The sequence below is a fragment of the Anopheles bellator genome, chromosome 1 (assembly GCF_943735745.2).
Source record: "Anopheles bellator chromosome 1, idAnoBellAS_SP24_06.2, whole genome shotgun sequence".
Classification (NCBI taxonomy): domain Eukaryota; kingdom Metazoa; phylum Arthropoda; class Insecta; order Diptera; family Culicidae; genus Anopheles; species Anopheles bellator.
In genome coordinates this window covers 56,336,822-56,354,974 of record NC_071285.1, presented here as the reverse complement: position 1 = coordinate 56,354,974, position 18,153 = coordinate 56,336,822, and the positions used below count along the sequence as shown (strand labels likewise).

The 18,153-nt window shown below is 55.7% G+C and overlaps 2 protein-coding genes across 2 annotated transcripts; one reads left to right on the top strand and one right to left on the bottom strand.

Moving 5' to 3' along the window:
• Nucleotides 1–13: 13 nt before the first annotated feature.
• LOC131214880 (U2 snRNP-associated SURP motif-containing protein) lies at nt 14–4,383 on the top strand. The gene is made up of 12 exons (XM_058209216.1): nt 14–57; nt 132–248; nt 449–542; nt 621–985; nt 1,058–1,599; nt 1,674–1,901; nt 1,974–2,442; nt 2,504–2,720; nt 2,802–2,933; nt 2,991–3,318; nt 3,373–3,990; nt 4,068–4,383. Exons 1-12 carry the CDS (start codon nt 52–54, stop codon nt 4,204–4,206), a joined length of 3,255 nt encoding a protein of 1,084 aa, XP_058065199.1. The 5' UTR covers nt 14–51; the 3' UTR covers nt 4,207–4,383.
• A 309-nt stretch (nt 4,384–4,692) lies between these two features.
• LOC131215927 (uncharacterized) lies at nt 4,693–17,116 on the bottom strand. The gene is made up of 8 exons (XM_058210322.1): nt 17,071–17,116; nt 9,171–10,731; nt 8,902–9,096; nt 8,672–8,837; nt 8,203–8,499; nt 7,911–8,124; nt 7,008–7,828; nt 4,693–6,926 (listed from the first exon to the last, which is right to left on the bottom strand). The coding sequence occupies exons 1-8, from the start codon at nt 17,114–17,116 to the stop codon at nt 5,328–5,330; spliced, it is 4,899 nt and encodes a 1,632-aa protein (XP_058066305.1). The 3' UTR covers nt 4,693–5,327.
• Nucleotides 17,117–18,153: the final 1,037 nt, after the last annotated feature.

The window sequence follows — 18,153 nt, the reverse complement described above, 5'->3', positions numbered from 1 at the left end:
TGTAAATAAAAGAACGGAACCTAGAAACGCGACTTCGGATCCGCTATCAACATGAAGGTGAGCAGCGCGAGGATTTGGTGCATGTTCGACAATTGTTCTAATTCAAACTTGTTTTCGTGTGCGGAGCACAGAAAATAGCGGATCAAAAGCTGCAAGCCTTCACGGTTGGCACGATGGGAAAGCGTCCACTGTCGCGCAAGGAGCTCGAAGAGCAAAAGAAACGTGAAGATGAGGCAGCCGCGGCCCACGTACGTGCAGATAAGCAAAACACACATTACATTCTCTCCACACACACCCACACTCTGCCTCCCTCTATCTGCTCCCCGATCCTCATTTCCCGACTGTCCCACAGCCCCGGTCCACAAACGCTAAGCCTACCACATGCTCTAATAACAAAAATGCACGCAAAATGAGCGAAATGCAGCTAACCCTTGGTTGACAATTTAAGGCTTTCAAAGAGTTCGTTGAAACGTTTCAAGAAGCTCCATCAAAAATATCCAAAGTCTGGGTGAAAGCCGGAACGTACGATGCCGGGTCGCGCAGTAAGTAGTAGCCGCGTGAGCGTCGCGCTCTTAACGGGCAGATCATGGGCAAGTTTTTCCCGTTGTTTTTTGCCGCAGAGGAAGACACGAAAGATCGCGGGAAGCTGTACAAGCCGCACTCGCGGCTCGAGTCGGAGCAGGAAAAGTCGATCGATTACGTGAAAATGTTGGCCAACGAGAGCCGAAAGGATGCGGGAGCGCTGGGCAAGAAGAAGAGCCAAGAGAAGAAGAAAAGCAATCTGGAGATGTTCAAGGAAGAGCTGCGCCAGATCCAGGAGGAGCGCGAGGAGCGCCACAAGTACAAGAACATGGCCCGCTCGATGCTTCCCAGCTCATCCGGCGCGTCCGATTCGGACCCAGTGTACAAGGAAACCGAATCCGGCTCGTTCGACAATGGCGATCCCAACACCACCAACCTGTACCTGGGCAACCTGAATCCGAAGGTAACGACGGGGTGCGGAGGCCGGTAACACCTGGGCCCCTTTGATAACAAGCGATCTCTCGTTCTCTGGCAGATCTCGGAGCAAGCGCTAATGGAGCTGTTCGGTAAGTACGGCCCGCTGGCGAGCATCAAGATTATGTGGCCACGCTCGGAGGAAGAGAAGATGCGCGGTCGAAACTGTGGCTTCGTGGCGTACATGAGCCGTCGGGATGCGGAACGGGCACTGCGAGCGCTGAACGGGCGCGACGTGATGGGCTACGAGATGAAACTGGGCTGGGGCAAATCGGTCCCCATCATGACGCACCCGATCTACATACCGCCGAAGCTGCTGGCCTATACACTACCGCCACCGCCGTCCGGGCTACCGTTCAACGCGCAGCCCCACGTCACCGACGTGGACAACATACCCAAGATGTCGTCCGTGTCGTACATGAAGGACGCCGAGCTGAAGGAGCGCATGGATGCGGTGCTGCTCAAGTCGGTGGTGAAGGTGGTCATCCCGACCGAGCGGCCACTGCTGATGCTGATTCACCGTATGGTGGAGTTTGTCATCCGCGAGGGGCCCATGTTCGAGGCCCTCATCATGACGCGCGAACAGGACAACCCCATGTACAAGTAAGTACGCGAGGCCCCAAACGAATCCAAGCCACGCCGAAACCGTCACTCATCGGTGCTTCTGTTCCGGTTAGGTTTCTGTTCCAGAACGAAAGCCCGGCCCATATCTACTACCGCTGGAAGCTGTTCTCGTTGCTACAGGGCGATACGCCGAGCGACTGGCGTACGAAAGAGTTCCGCATGTTCACGGGTGGCTCGATCTGGAAGCCACCACCGATTAACTTCTACAGCCAGGGGATGCCGGATGAGCTGCTTGCCGACGAGGAGGGCATCGAGACGAACAAAGGCAACCTGTCGATCGCGTAAGTGTTCCGGTGGTTCCGTTCCGCCATCGCGCGCGCCACTAATTCCACACTCCACGTGTCCATGCACAGGCAACGGAACCGACTGGAAGACCTGATTCGGCACCTAACGCCGGAGCGGCAGAGAATTGGCGACGCGATGATATTCTGCATCGAGCACGCGGACGCGGCGGAAGAGATTTGCGAGTGCATCACTGAATCGCTGGCCTCGAACGAAACGCTCGTCAAAAAGAAGGTCGCGCGCATCTACCTGATTTCGGACATCCTGCACAACTCGGCCGTGAAGGTGCAGAACGCCAGCTTCTTCCGGAAGGCGATGGAACGGAATTTGGTCGACATTTTCCGCAACCTGAACGCGTACTACATGCAGCTGGACAGCCGCCTGAAGGCCGAGGGCTTCAAAACGCGCGTGATGGGCGTGTTCCGGGCCTGGGAGGAGTGGACCATCTATCCGCGCGAGTTCCTGTTAAAGCTGCAGCACACCTTCCTCGGCATCCAGCCGGTAAGTGGTGACGGCGACGGTGGCAAGCTTTTCCGGCAGGCTTCACTCCCGCCCGTGTCCCATTATTTAGGCTCCCAAGCAAGAGGAAGAACCGGAGGAGGAAAAGGAAGACGAGGACCTAGATGGAGTGCCGCTGGATGGGGCCGCCCTGCTGAAGAGCGCCATGCTGTGCGGCATTACCGAGGGCAGTGGTGGTGGTGGCGGAGAGAATCGTACCCCGATACTGAAGCACGACATCTACAGCGACGAGGATGACATTGACGGGATGCCGCTGGCCGATGACGATATCGATGGTGTGCCGATGGACAGCTCGGTCGGTGCCGGTGGACTGGGTGGCGATTCGGGTACCAGCGAAGGATCGGGTCGCATGGCGGGATCGTCATCGTCTTCGGCGAGAGCGAAGCCCGGCGGCGGATCATTTGTCCCTTCGAAGTGGGAAACGGTCGATGCGGCCCAAATCGAGGCCCAGGCCGTCACGACGAGCAAGTGGGACACGCTGGATCCGGTGGTGCCGGAACCTCCGAAGATCAGCCTGCGCAAGGTGGCCAGAGGATCCGCGGGCGGTCGGTATGGCTATGAAGACGAAGACGATGAGGACGACGACGATGACGACGACGGGGCTGGGCCGCACGAAGGCAAAAGTGCACAGGATCGGGATGAGATGCGTCGGGTGCGGATGCGCGAAATCGAGATGAACATCGTCCAGTACCAGGATGAGTTCGAGTCCGGAGCGCGGCAGGTGCGCAATGGTTGGTCGCTGCACGAAGAGATCGATAGCTACCGCATAAAGCTGATGAAGAAGATGGAACGGGAGCTACAATCGGCGCCACCAGACGATCGGGACACGACGGATTCGGACGAGTACGATGGTCGGTCTTCGCAGAGGGGTAAAAAGCGTAGCTCCAGTCCGGAAAGGTAAGGCAAACCTCTCACTTGATGTTGATTCATTCTCATTGCGATCGTGTGTAGTTCCAGCAGTCGCCACAAAAAAAGTCGCCGGTTACTGTCGAGCGAGTACGGCGAAGAAAGTTCCTCGAAGGGCGCACGGTCCGGTCGCCGATCGCGGTCACCGGCACAGACCACCGGCAGCACTGGTGGTTACTCGTCGCATCGTAAATGCGACTCCGTCTCACCGGTGTCAAAATCTTCACGACGACGTCACTCGAGGAGCTCCGGTTCCGAATCGCCACCGGCCGGTGGTGGTAGAGCCCGGTACCACACCCAGGAACGTTCGCCCTCACCGGGAGCGGGCAGCAGTTCACGAACTAGCAAATACGATCTGCTCGGCTCGCCGACACGGAGTGTCAGTGGGTCAAAGTACGACAAGTACGACGAACCGGCCGTGGCCTCCGGTGGCTCGAAGTACTACGATAAGTACGACAAATACGGCGACTCGCGACTGCAAGACGACCGCCGGGGAGATCGGGAGCGTGAACGTGGCCGCGAACGGGAACGAGAGCGGGATCGTGATCGCGAACGGGATCGTGATCGTGATCGCGACCGGGACGGACTAACCGATGGCGTTTCGCGGCACCGTGAAAAAGATTCAAAGTACGACGGTAGCCCTGCCAGCAGCAAACGGTACAGGTAAGAGAGGGCACAGATCGCCGCCCTGCTTTGAAGGGCCGGAATGGACGATTCATCATCCCGCTTTGCCTTCGCAGATCTCCGTCGCCCAGCAGTTTTCGGACGGCCGCCCGAAGCGGCGGATCGGATCGCGAGTCGCGAGAGTACCGCCAAACGACCGGCAGCTCCGGCAGCGTGTCGTCGCGGTCCGACAAACACAAGAAGCACAAGTACTAATTATTTTCGTACCATAAACCCGGGGCGAATAGCGTCCCTACGATAGTGTCGTTTAGTTTAGTTTGTGACCCACCCAAAAAGCGCGGACCACGTAAAGGCGTCTTCTCTGCGCGTTCTCTTCCGTGTTCCGTGGTGGGTGTGCGTTTGACGATTTGAGCAGCTTCGATGCAGGTACAAGACCGCCGCCAACCCCTGGTGCTCAAAGAAGGAATGGCAGAGCTTTTAAGAGAAACTAGAGCGTCATTAAGCTAATGTGTTAATATAAAGATCAATATGAAAAAATCTAAACCATGTAGGATCGCATCTGTTTTCGGTTCTCGTACGGTGTTCACATCGCTCCGTAGTGGCCGCTTTAAGTGACACTTCTCGTCGGTGGGGGGAGGCTGAAAAAGAAAGAAACGGAACGTTGGGGGACGTTGCCTCCGACGTCGCAATTTAAAACTTATTCCGTTTATTTTCAAAAAAATTCACAGAAATACGCTACACTCTCTAGATATGTGCCGGGCCATTCGGGGTGGATAGAGTTTTCAAACAAATAATCTTAAACAACAACATAAATACCGTGTGCTAGGGTCCAACGATCCCGCAAAACGTATGTTTTGCGATGCGGAGGAATTTGCCACTTTTTGCCACTAACCTAATCTAAAACTCTCCCTCTCTCTTTCTTCCTCCGCCTGTGGGGAAGTCCTTCGATGGCGGCGCTCTGCTAGGGAACAGGCATTTGTTAGCTTTTAGCATCACGGGACTGCCTGGGCGATTGGGGATTGGGTGATTCCACTTTGTGTAGTAGGGGATTAATTTTACTAATTAATTCACTAGGGGGAGTTGGTTTGCACGATGACGGTGGATAGCGGATCCACGCACACGCAAATACAGTACTGATCCGAGAGAGATACATGATATACTATTCCCCGTACCGTACTGCCCTTTCGACCGACCGATAGCTCTTTCTCTCGTTTTCTTTGGCTACAAGATCGCAGTCGATCAGTAGTAGTAGTAATCACCACACACGTAACGGCTCACTAAAATGCTGAATGGCAAAATAAACACTAACGGGGGGACGTAAAGGAAGTTGAGTTAATGCTTACCAGCGCGGCGCACGCTGCTCTGCAGCGGCCTCTTCACTGAAAGCGTCTGACTTGCTGAAGCACCCAACCGCGGCTGCTGCTGGGTTTCGGATTGATGGAAGGAGCAGAAGGGTCCGAGCTCGCCTGGACCGCGGCAACGCCCGACTCTAGTCGATACTTTGTGCGACCGAGTCCGAGGTGGCTTGGTTTGGCCGGAATAGGCGGCGGATGTCCGCTGAAGGTGCCTTGCGGGGACGGCGGCGGGGGCTTTAGGAACGAATCGGACGGCGTTTCGTAGAACGCGTGTCCGCCGGCGCCGGTTCGCCGATCGTTGTCGTCACCGCTGTACACGGCCGAGTCTCGAAAGTCGTGCTCGAGACACTCCTCCACGGTGCGCTCGTAGAAACAGCAGTTTTCGTCGTCCTCGTCGTCGTGCCGTTCGCTCAGAGCGAGCACCGGTTGTTGGTCCTCGCACACGCTGTCGCTGGACGACGAGCTGGAAGCCAGCATCGAGTCCCGCTGTTGCTCCCCGGAAGCCAGCGCATTGTACGACACCGATTGCATCGATACCCGGTTGATAAGGACATTCCCAGCGCTCGCCAGCGTGGCTGGCGAGGTGCAGGGTTGCGTGGGGAACAGGGTCCGCGGATCGGCATAGTCTAGGTGCGCAATGCGGGAACCCAAATCCATGCTACCCTGCTTGTAGATGTGTCCGAGCGATCCCATTTCGCCCGTCGACCGCCCGCCCGCGTTCGGCTCGGACAGCTTCCGGTGGAGGGGAGGGAAGCGCAGCAGATTACTATCGCTACCGCACGACGCCGTCGGAGACGTGTGCAGTGAAATGAATCGCTGCAGGATGCTCTTTTGCCCACCGGCGCTACCCTTCATACTGAGGCTGCCCTGCCGCTCGAGTGCCTTCGCCGGCAGCGGCTCTTCGTAGGAATGGACAATCTCCGATCGAGTGTCGGACGGTACGCCATCGATAGCATGCCGTTCCTCCTCTTCGGTGCCAGACCGGAGTGGCTCGGTGGCAGTCACCACTTCTCGATGGTAGCTGATGTTGGTGTCACTGCTGCGCAACAGCTGACCCGCAGTGGTTCGTTCCTTCTCCCCACACTCCGCCGCTTCGAGATGATCACCCTCCGCTGGGGCGATTCCCTGGAGCAAGCCGAGTTCCGAGTAGGCCAACGTAACGTAATCCGATTCCGGACGGGTTCTTGCCGTACCGGCGGCTGCTGCTGCTGCTGCGGATTGCACACCTGCTCTCGGTGGTAGAATCGAATCCGGGACGTTGCCGCCGGTTTCACCACACGGCAACGAGTGTCTGGCCAGTGCCGCAGGAGCATACTTATAGGGGACGTGTACGTTCCGTAGTAAAGATTCGTAGATCGGTTCCGCTTCCGGTTGCGCCGGTTCGGACACGCTACGCTGAATTGCCACCGGAGCGGAAGATACTCTGCTATTGCCATCTTCCTCACACGGTGGCTCCGTGCTGGGCGGTTCCGGCTTCCTCTCGCCGACGGACCCATGGCGGCGCAAGGAGACCGTGTCGGACGAAGACTTCTTTTTCGGTTGCTTGTGGAACATTTTGTTGAACTGTTCCACGTCCAACAGTAGCTTGGAGATGATCTCCGAGTCCTTCATATGCTGCTGCTGCCGCACCGTACCGGGGGCCATCGCTTTTGCCACGGACACGGCCGGGGGCGCACTGTGCTCACGAAGAAGTTTTTTAACGTCACCTGACGGTGGTGGCGACGCCGAGGCGGTCGTCGTCTGCGGCATTCTTCCTGTGGGGCCACCCTTTGCCAGATCGTCGTCCGGCGTCGTAGTTTCCGACTCGTGGCACAATGGCAACACATCCGGCGCAGCGCTGCTGGTGCTGGCTGTGTCCGTGGCATCCTCTGTAAAATCCAAATCGGTGTAAAACGTGGAGCTGCCGGTCAGTGTCTTTGGTCTGCGTTTGCGCATCTCACTGATGCGCTTCGGAATCATGGTGCTATTGTAGGCCTTGATCACCGCCAGGCTTTCCTTCGACACCTTACTGTTGCGGCGCATCGGATTGGTCAGCTTCCGGCGCTCGTTCAGGGACTTTAACAGCAACAGCTCCTCCTCTTCCTCTTCAACGTTGACCGAGTCCGTGCGGTGCCGTGGCGGTTTAATCGGCCCGCCCTTTGAGCCCTTCTCCGGCCGGTGGTGTTTTATCTCTTCCTGCAACTGCTTTTTGACCGCATCGCACTTGCACTCATCCGGTGCTTTGCCCTTCGTGGCAACGGTTGGCTGCTCCCCACCAGTGACGACCGTCGTAGCTTCGTGGCCAGCGGGGGCACATTCAAACTCACTCGAATAAGACCGGAACGATGGTGTCGATAGAGCGCCACGAGGCTGCTGGCTTCCCACAGCGCCACCGAGCGATGTAGCGGAATCTTTTTTGAGCAAATTCTTCTTCGAGCGCATCCGCATCTCGCTGCGCCGGAACTGCTGGCGCCGTTCCAGGTACTCGGGCACGGGCGAATTGTTGGTGGGCCGCTTCCAGTACGGTTTGTCTGTGAAGCGTTCTGGAAGAGCGACAAAAAGGGGAAAAGGATGTCAAACGATGATGGCCACCGTAGTATAGCGGTCACAGGTAAGGTGTGTTACCATCTTCATCGCCCAACAGCAGCACCAGTTCCTTGGCACGCTTCGGAATATCGTAGTGCTCGAGCATGGCCTGTTTGATTTGCTGCGTCCAAAGCCGCTTCTCCTCGCGGTGCCGTGCCGTAAGCTTCATCACGCCCTTCGGATCGTCAAACGGAATCACATTGAAGCTGGCCGGCTCGCCCGGCAAATGCTCCACCAGCATCAGGTTCTTACACTGCAAAACGCAAAGGGCGGTGGACATTAGAGGCGACAGCGAATGGCGGCACCGCGACAAAGGTCGGCCAACAAGTACCGGTATGTAGGCGCGGAACTGGAGCCTTTTGTCTTCCTTCGGCTTCGTGATGATGAGCATCGTCTGAAAGAGCAGCACGAACCGGGCCTTGCCCTGCTCGAGCAGGCGTCCCTCGTGCAGCAGATCGCCCAGCACGGACAGATCCGGGCCGAGCCAACCGTCCAGCACGCCGGCCAGTTCCTTCACCAGCCGGTGCTGATCGAGCTTCGTTTTCACCTGATCGATGTTGTGCGCCACTTGCTTCATCAGCTCGTACGCCAGCACCACCTGCTGGTGGCTGCAGTGCTTCCGGAGATTCTGAAATCGGTGCGCTGAGCGTGAGTCATGCTTCTCGAGGCCGAAGCGGAATGAATGTCCAGCCTCTAATGGGCTTCCGACACCCAAGCTAGAAAGTGACTTATCATGGCCCGATCGCGGCGATCAGGCATGATTATCAATCATTGGGATTGCGAGCGTCCCTGAAACTTACATCCAACAGCAAATGATACTTCAGAATCCGTTGCACCGGCTTCAGTAGATACGAGCCCAGCGGGAGCGTATGTTTAAGCAGCTTCTGGGTGGACACCAGCAGCGCATTCGTATGGGTTGCCTGCAGCAGTGTCGTGAGCAGGGAAATTGCTTCCGGATAGCTGGTGCTGCGGGAGAGCGGACAAATGCATTGAGTTGTCGCATTGATTGCATTGCTGCATCGGCGCTTACCAGTAGCTGGTATAGCAGCTGAATTCCGCGTGCAGATCGATGAAACAGTTGGAAATCCGCATCGGATCGCCTTTGGCTTCGTGCAGCCGATTTAGTAGCTTGAAATTGAAATCATAAATTTCCTGAATGTTGCTGAACAACACCTTCAGCTGGTCCTGCTTCAGACAGGCCCGTTCTTTCCAGTCTTCCAGGTAGCTACAGCGAGAAAAGGAACAGCGAGACGTAAGAATAAGGAGCGCCACCGCGTCGTATCGGCCGTGTCAACCTACCCTCTAATCACTTGACCAAGATCCTTCACATAGCTGCTCTCGGAATCGATTATTTCCCGAACGGCCCGCTCGCACATGGTCAATCCCACGACTGCACCGAGAACGCTAGCGCTGCTAGCGACCGGCCCTGCACCCCCCTTCAGCGGGTGTTCCGGCTCGCTGTGGTCGGCCAAACTTTCGACGCTCGCCTGGTACGACGGTGCACTGCACTTTCCACCCACCAGGCGACCCTCCGATCCGGAGGAACTGGTGCTGGATGAGTACGAGCACAGGGACGATGAGGAGAGGGGCCGCGAACTCAAGACCGGCGTACCCGGGGACACCATCAGCAGTGACACTTTGCTCGAGTACCCGGAACTACCGGCGGCCAGATCCAGGCTCGGTGTCGACTGGTTCGGAGTGCCATCCGAAAGAGCCTCACCACACACAGGTGGCGGCTGCTTCCGGTTCGAGTCGTTTCTCCGCTTGGAGCAGGAGATCGGCTGCTGCCCCGGCTGCTGCCTGCTGCGTCGCTGGCGATCGGGCGTCCCGTCTGGCGTCGGATTGCGGATGGAAAGGTTGCGCGCCTCAACGACCGTATTGCGATGCTCGGATAAGTCAACACAATTATCGACGAACGCATTGCCACCGCCACCGGTGTTATGCTCATCCCGTGAGTGATCGATTCGTTCGCTGGAATTCCTGCGCAACAGCACCACGGAGGTGGACGGCAACGTGTCCTCTTGATTTGCATCGCACGACACAATCGCTTGCGGTGGCGGTACATCGGCTTCGGCATCGGTTTTTTCCAGGTCCACCGTTAGTGAGCGGATTTTTCGCTGCAGTGCCGAGACATTCTGCATTTCACCTGAATCATCATCGTCATCATGACCAGCAGCACCGTTTGCTGGATTCCCATTTCGATCCTCGCGCGCGTCCATCTGCCTGCAGACGTCCGTCGCCCGGGGCGAAAGTTGGCGATCGTGCCGTTTCGATAGCGCCGCCTCGCCGTGGCCGTCGTCCGCGAACAGTGGCTCACTGTTGGCGTGCGTTAGTTTGGCCATGCTTTTCGATAATGGCAAATTCTTGTGACACGACACGCCGGCCACTGCTGCTGCTGGTGCGTGTTTGCGAACGGCAGGTTGTGCGTGACGGCTGCATTCTAGCTGCGTTTCTTCTGCGCCGGTCAATTCATTCGCCACCAAACGCTGCACGGTGGGCGATGGGTTCCAGCAGAATCGGTGCTGGCCGGCAGTGCGCGGTGGAGAAAGTGATTTTGTCAAAGGTGACGGGGCCGCCGCCGCCTTGGTCGCTCTCCTCGGTTTCGGAACGATGCTGCCGGTGGCCTCGTTGCCTGCGCTTCGTCCAGCGGCAGCGGTGGTGGCGCAGCTGCCAACTGTTACTTTATCTTTGGTCATCACCCGGGACCCGGCCACACTGTTCGCGGCCAGCAGGGGTGAGTCAGCGGCGGTGCCATTGTTCACCAGCGACTGTTCCACCAGCTGCTTCGCCTCTTCGCTAAAGTTTTCCGCCAGCGTATCCAAGTAGCCGAGTACCGAGGGGCCGATGTCGGTGCTACTTCCTGCAATCGAAGCAACCGAGAGAGAGAGAGAAATTTAATTATCAATCAATCCAAACTACCCACGACGAAAAGATCGACCGATCGGAAGGGAAAACAACGATAATTCAATTCGGCCGCTGCTTATAAAACTTATTTTATGGTAACACGACACGGCGAGAGATTTAGGAGGAATCTAGAGGAAGGAGAGCTACAAAAAGGTTCTTTCGCCTCTCGGAACCGATTGATTTACATATTGGGCAATGATCGGTGTATTTTCGGTTCCTCTGCCCGCTATAGGGGGGTTCCGACACCGACGCCGACGACACCACCCAACCAACATATCTATTCGACTTTATTCACATATTTATGTTTGTTGACACCACCGTCACATCCATTATGCGGCGGCCGCTGCTTTGCGCCTTCATTCTTGCTGCGACCCGAACACTCTCGCCCCCCGGACCGGGGGAGGTGGTCTTGGTCTTATTGGTTTTTGGGTAGTGGTCGTTACACGCCGTTTGCTTTCTTGCCGACGGCATAGATAAAGAAATGCTGTCCCTCGGATATCCGGGCCGCCGTAGTTTTACGATAGAGAGGCGCACGCCAACGGCGGATCCCAATTTGTTTTCCCTATCACACACTCCCATCCCACACACCTGAAGCTCGTCCACCCGGGATTCGACTGATAGATGCATATCGAAAGCGACACCCAGCCACGCATCCCACGCGGAACCACGGATTGTGTCATGGGGGCGCTGTTTCGTGTGTCCACCATCCTTCTCCTAGACCCGGCCGTGAGTTACTCAAAACTAAAACTCCTTCACCTGATCACGTAACGAACGGTGTGTCCGTTTGTTCGGATGGCAAGAGGCACGGGTGTTTGCGTACTTTTTTCACTCCACTCCCTGCAAGCGTACCCATTTTTAGAACCCACAATTCTCCAATCAGGCATCGCCCCGTGCGCGTGATCCCGAGGGAATATTGGGGCGAAAATATCATGATCATGACGCCCCCTCCGCGTGCGCCATTAGTTGGCGAAGATGAAGATTAGTATTGTTTTTTTTTCGTTCACTTCTCTCTGTCTGATGTTCCGATGCTCTTAAAATAGGAAAAGCATCCGCGTCAGAGCATCCAGCAAGGGGGCCCCCGTTGGCGTGTGCGCGCTCGTGCGCAGGTTCGTAAAGGGCGATCGACATTTTATCGCCCCGGATCCCAACCCGGGCCGGGGTTGATGGCGACCAGACTTTGTGCTGTCCCGTGAGCCATTCCCAAGTTCCCTTCCGCGGTTATTGAGAATGCATTAGATGGGACACCGCTTTTAACTCTTCACTGGCCACGTGCACGGGATTTTGTCAACAGCCGGCACGGCGGCCCGGTCTGGGGGTCCTAAAGTGCGGTTCCGATATCGAGTTACCCCACAGACAGTCTGCGTGTGAGAATGAAGAAGGAGACATTAGGAGTTGTAGCTACCGCCGGAGCTCGCCATCGGAACACCAAATCCAAACCGCGCTTAGGAGGTGGTCCCGGGGGTGGGGAGTCTAAAATTAGACCCAACACTGCCGCGAACCACTGGAATTTGGAACGGATTCAGCTGCTTTGGTACCACCACCTTGTGTTCCCCGTCATCAGTCCGTAATTCCTCCGCCGCGGCCCGGGCACACTTTAAATGGCCGCCCTAACCTGGTGCTGCCCGGTTTTCAATTAGGCAACGAATCGCAGATCTCGCATCTTTATGGCCCTCTCCGAGTACTCGCGGCGGTGGCGGCCAATCAAAAATCAATCCCTCGATGGGACACACAGCACGAAGCGGAGACATACATAAAATATGCACCAAACACAGGAAAGCGCTTTCGTCGGCGCGTCTCCTTTTTGGGGGTTCCGTTCCCGGTACGCAAAGTAGCTTTTATGCCGCGCAGCAACAGCAAAGTACGGCCAGTGTTTATTGGTTTTCTGCGGCGGCAGCTAATGAATTTAGCCAGTCAGCCAGCCAGCGAGCCGAAAAGGAATATGGCCGGGAGCGAAACGTTTCTCATCGGGAACGAACACTGTTCGTGGCCGGGAAGGGTGTGACGTTATCACACAGTCCCAGTCGCAGGTTATCATTCCTCCGATAAGGGGCATTATTTGTTATAAATAAATACGTTACAAAACAAAAGCGCAGGGTCCCTAATCGTGTGTCACGAGAAATCTCCCCCCGAAAAAAAAACGCGCACATCCGTGTCCGGGGAAATCAATCCGAGAGCAGCCTTAGGTCCTCCTCTGATTGATACGTCATTTAGCTAATGAAAATCATGTTCCTGTCACGAACAAATCCAGGCCCTGCCCGGCTGCTGTTGCGGATCTGTTTTCGGTGTTATTTCATAACCAGACACTTCACCGTGCGGCAGACCGCGAGGGGTGAGCGAGAATGGAACGGAACCGCGGGCGGTGGAATGGATTGACAAGCGGTCAACAGGATGACGACGACGACGACGACGAAATCGGAAACTGGTAGCTGCTCCACACACCTTTTTCGGCACCCAACGGCCCCCGGGAGGAGCTCTTTCTTCGGCCCTCCGGAACAAAACGAGTTCCGGACGACGACGGCGAACGGTTAAACAAATAACTCCTTAATAACCGGATATTACCTGTGGTTCGCGCGCGCCCAATAAAAATAATATTAATTATTAATGTCGTTCAGCTAGTCGGGCGGCATTAACGGCGGACGTGCACACGGGGCAGCGGGGAGGCTTACTGTGCGTCCGAAAGCACGTCCGAGAGACACGGATAGACGCGAGCGCGCTTTTGCAAGCTGCAACACCCGTGTGATAAGATAATTCTTGTTTGTTGCTCCACGCTGTATCCGGTCCGGGGACACAGCGGGACACTTAACTACTATCACCTTCGTCCACACGGTACACGTCCCGTTTTCGAATGTGTAAAGTCGCGAAAAATCGATGTCAGTGGCTAGTACACGCGGACTGATTGGACGTCTGGCGTAGTAGCCGCCAACACAACGCCAACCACACAGATCAAGGGGGTCTCTACTAATATGCTACACAGTGTAGGGCGCAGCACTGGGGCGCCCGGTTCTTATCACGATATCCGATAGTAGTGACGGTCGCACGCAAACTGGCACATCAAGCGACACAAGGGCGGTGCTGGGCCGCACACAGTGGAAGATAACGACCGGCCGTAAGAGATGATGATTTGTCGTGCCTGGAACACCTTTAACGCTTCCAGGAATAAAGTAACCCACAGAACGTATTCTTACGACACAAACGACGTAACCTGTCCCTTGCCTCTCTGGAACGGTGGAATGGTCGTTTCGTAATTGTCGTTTCGGTTTGGTCGGCGTTCGGGCGCCGCCTTTCTTATCGATATTATCACGACAACACTCGCCAGAACGGGGGCCCCCTCAAGGTTTGTCCTCGCGATAGGAAGTGGAAGCGATCGCGACAGCCGCTCCCATTATCACCATTATGTTGTGCTAGATATGCTCGCGCATTCTGATCGCAGCAAAAGTGAATGCACGCCAGGCTACACTTAATGCGGGGTTGAGGTGTCTCTATATAGGGGGAGAGCGCATCGCACACACAAAAATGTGGGCCCGATTTGGTGTTCGTTGTAACACGCGCACTCACACCACCAGCGTGTGGCGCACGCCCACAATGGAATCGCCGCGATATCTTCCACTTTATCGCCGGGGTTTGCGCGCGTGACGAGGTGCATCATTGTGTGGCATTCACGACGGCCCCGCTAACGATCGTAGCAAAGCTCCGAGGCTTATGGCACTCGCGGCGCGCGCTTGCATAAATCTTAATATCCTACCCCCGGGGAGTGCGCACACAATTGGAAAGAATGAGGATCTGTGAATGTGCACCGCTGCACCGAGGATCGTCGTTTCCTGCATCTTGTCGCCGGGGAATGCACGGTCCCCCCCCGCCATCCGTGAGTCAGTGCCGTCTGTTGCAAGGCGCGCATCAATCAACACATGCAGGAAGACGTTTGACTGTGACACCCGACGACGTGGATGCGCAGTGACCGGAATATCAAACGTCTAATGTACGCGCGGCACACGTGTCACCTGAAATCCTATGAGCTGTGAAAATCACTATTTCGGCATCAGAAACTGAAACTACAAAGCGCAAACCTGCGGTTTAGGACAAGCTGGCGCTCAGACTTTCGCAGGCCAATTTCGCTGACACTAATTGGGCCCGATAGAAACATTACACTCTCCCGGGACGGGCACTTTCCTTTTCCCGCCGGGCGGCAATTAATGGACCGATTTATCAATGCAAAACAACATCCTGAGCCAGAGCCGCCGCTGGCGCCAAGATCCCTGCGCGATAGGCGCACGTGATAGAAAATGCAACGAGATGTCTGCGCGCTAAGCTCCCCTTGCGCGAAACAGGAAACCCCCGTTTACTGCACACAGTGACCCCGGAGTGTAGTACTGTCGGCTGGCTAGCTGGCTGACTGGCCGGTGCCGCCAGTAAATCTTCCACACCGAGAGACCCCGTTTGGCACGCGGTCCCCGTCCCGTTGGGTTGCGGTGTACGTGGTCCGAAAATTTAATACGAAACTCTGTACGGACTCTTTTCCGGCCTATTGCATCACCGTCCTTTATTGGGTTGCCGACGCGCCGTAAATTATGCGACACTTTTATAACCCGATTAAAAAATGGTGGCTCTGGAGGAGCGCCACTGGATCGCCCAAGAAACAACCGATCGTCATGCGCTGACGGCGCCGCACTTACGCGCACTTACGGTAATAATTATCACGCGCAGGCGCATAATTACTGTATCATTTGTTTAGCATAATCACGCTGTCCGCGGCCCGCAACAGAACGCGGAGTTCCTCTGCGCACACAAGCGAACCTGTGTCGATAGATTACTGGTAAAAATAACATCAGCGGTGAGACCTCCGGACGGACAAACCAGACGAAATTGAGTCCGGCCGTAACGCGCCGTGCGTAGAACGTCTCGAGTGGGGCAGGCTTTTTTGGTGGGATATCTTTCAAGAGCATTGTTATCAGCGACGGCCTGATAACCGATGAGCCTGGCGTCGTCGTCATCGCAGACCCTCGAGCGGGGGGAAACACACACCACCAGAAGCGTCACTACCGCGCGGAAGTGTTTGATGGCAAACAGTCGGCGGCGGAGTGCAAACAGAAACCCGGCCTGCCTGCCTGCCTGTCGCTGCAATCGTCCATCAGAAGCCTACCACCGTGGCCACTGGCCTTATAAGGGAACTGCACTCTGAAAACGATTTTACAATTTCAATAGCGTTTCAAAAAAACCACCATAAAACGATTAATTAAACCCGAGATCGCGAGTAATCAGCACACGCCTCACAGGGCAGGGGTTTTACGGCCACGGCGGGAACCGAATTCGGATTGTTGCAAAAAACACGACCATCAATCATACGCATCGCGCGCCGAAGGACGACGACATCTTGTCGCCGGCCCCGGCGCCGCTTCAAGCTTCAAGAGACTTTCAAGATGCTCAATCAGAGTTCGCGAACTGTCTGCTGGCGGCCACCCGGCGGCGCACCATCACACAAAAGCGGGATCTGTTTTTACTAATTACGAACCCCTTCGGTCGGTCGGTCGGTCGGTGATTTAATGTATCGATCCCGCACCCGACTGGCTGACCTTGTTCCATTTGGTTCGGTACTCGTTCGGAGCACCAGCAGCAGATGCAGATGCTGACTGTCGGCCATTCCACGACGAGAGGGTCCAGGCGGGGGGGAAACTTACCAAAATCACGCCCCAAAGGGCATGGGAAAAGCACCACCCCCGGTGCGCTGTGTGTGGCAGAATCCGACCGATCCGCATCCCCACGATCGAGCGCGCGTAGAATAGGAGGTGTCCCCGCACTCCCTCTGGGCGAAAAATGAGATCACGACGACGACGACGACACGCTGCAGTTAGTGTGCCGCCCCCTAGGCGGGCGCGCGATACTAAACCCCACTAAACCGGGCGTGCGGCGGCGGCGGCGGGGGACACAGGGGAGGTAAAGTTTAACAGGTTTTTGTACTCCACAAGCCCCCGCCGCCGCCGCCACCACCTCGCGATCGTTCTGCTGGGGCTGCCTCCAGCGACAAAACATCGATACTGTACGTTGCTGCTGTGTGGTGCTGTCTCCTGCTCGCCTGCAGCGGGCACCGCTCTCTCCCTCTCTCTCTCTCTCTCTCTCGCACGCGCTAACTCTAGCTGCTGCATCTCTAGCGGTGTGTCCGCGGGTATGATTCATATGATTTTTTACATCCATTTTATCAGCATTTGCGAAGGGCTATCGGGGGCTGGCGCTAGAAAAGGTCGCTGTTGGGGGTGTAAATTGAGTGCCTGACGTGAAAACCGGGCCCCCCGGGGTCACTTACCGAAAAAGTCCTCCCATCGTTCCGAGCCATCCGATTCTATATCCATACTCGTCGGAGTGCACACCACCTCGTTTCATCACACACGGCGCACGGCACACGGATGCTGCTGTCCGACGGGCTTTGTGGGTAGCTGATTTCGGCACCCTTCCGATAAGAGGCGCATTATCACTGAACCGCGGGCCCCCCCTCTCTCTCGAGGTGTGTTTCAAATCACTTGTTTTTTGTTGCACTTTTCGGCCAAATAGCAGGCTGCGGCTGCACAAAGGCAACGAGTCACGAACGCACCCAGGGAACACCCCTTTGCGGAACTGCGTGTCTGTCACACGGTCTCTCTAGAACGTAGTGCGCACTCCCGGAGGCCCTTTAACGCACCACGCAACAATGATCTAGTGATCACGGGATCACACGGCGCACACGGGCAATCGATGTGCCGTGTTACGGAGAACCCAGTTAGCTTTGTGGGGCTGATTTCGGCACCGTTGCGATAAGAGGCACATTATCACATTGAAGCTACGAGTTCAACTCCTTCATATCCGCGAAGTAAACGTGAAACAATGAGCCTCTTCGTAGTCGCAGAATCCAGTGGTTCCCGCCTGGAAAAGATCACTTCACAGCAGCAAACACGTCACTTCGACGGGAATCTCTCACAAGCGCAAACGTTGGAAATGTTAACTAAAGCACTACTCTAATTTTCCGCTTGAACGTTATTATTGTTTATTTGTTTATTGTGGCGAGCTAGCGAGCTACGAGTTTTCTGCTTGCTCGAATTTTGATTTTTTAGACTCTGCACTTTCTGACCAACTGAAGATGTTGAAACCTTCGATTCGACTCTGCGTTCCCGGTCTCTGTTTTCTCGTTTAGGTTCGCGAACCCACCAAAAACTGACAGTCCGTATTGACAGTGTAAGTACACACTATGGGAAAAAGGAAAAAGGGCATAAAATTATTTTAAAAAGTGAGGCATTTACCGTATTTTGGCGTGTATAACGCGCACCCGTATTTGAAAAGAAAAATTGGAAAAATAGTTTTTATTACTGGGGAGCTACATGAGGCGTAACGTAACGTTCTTGACATTACAGATTAA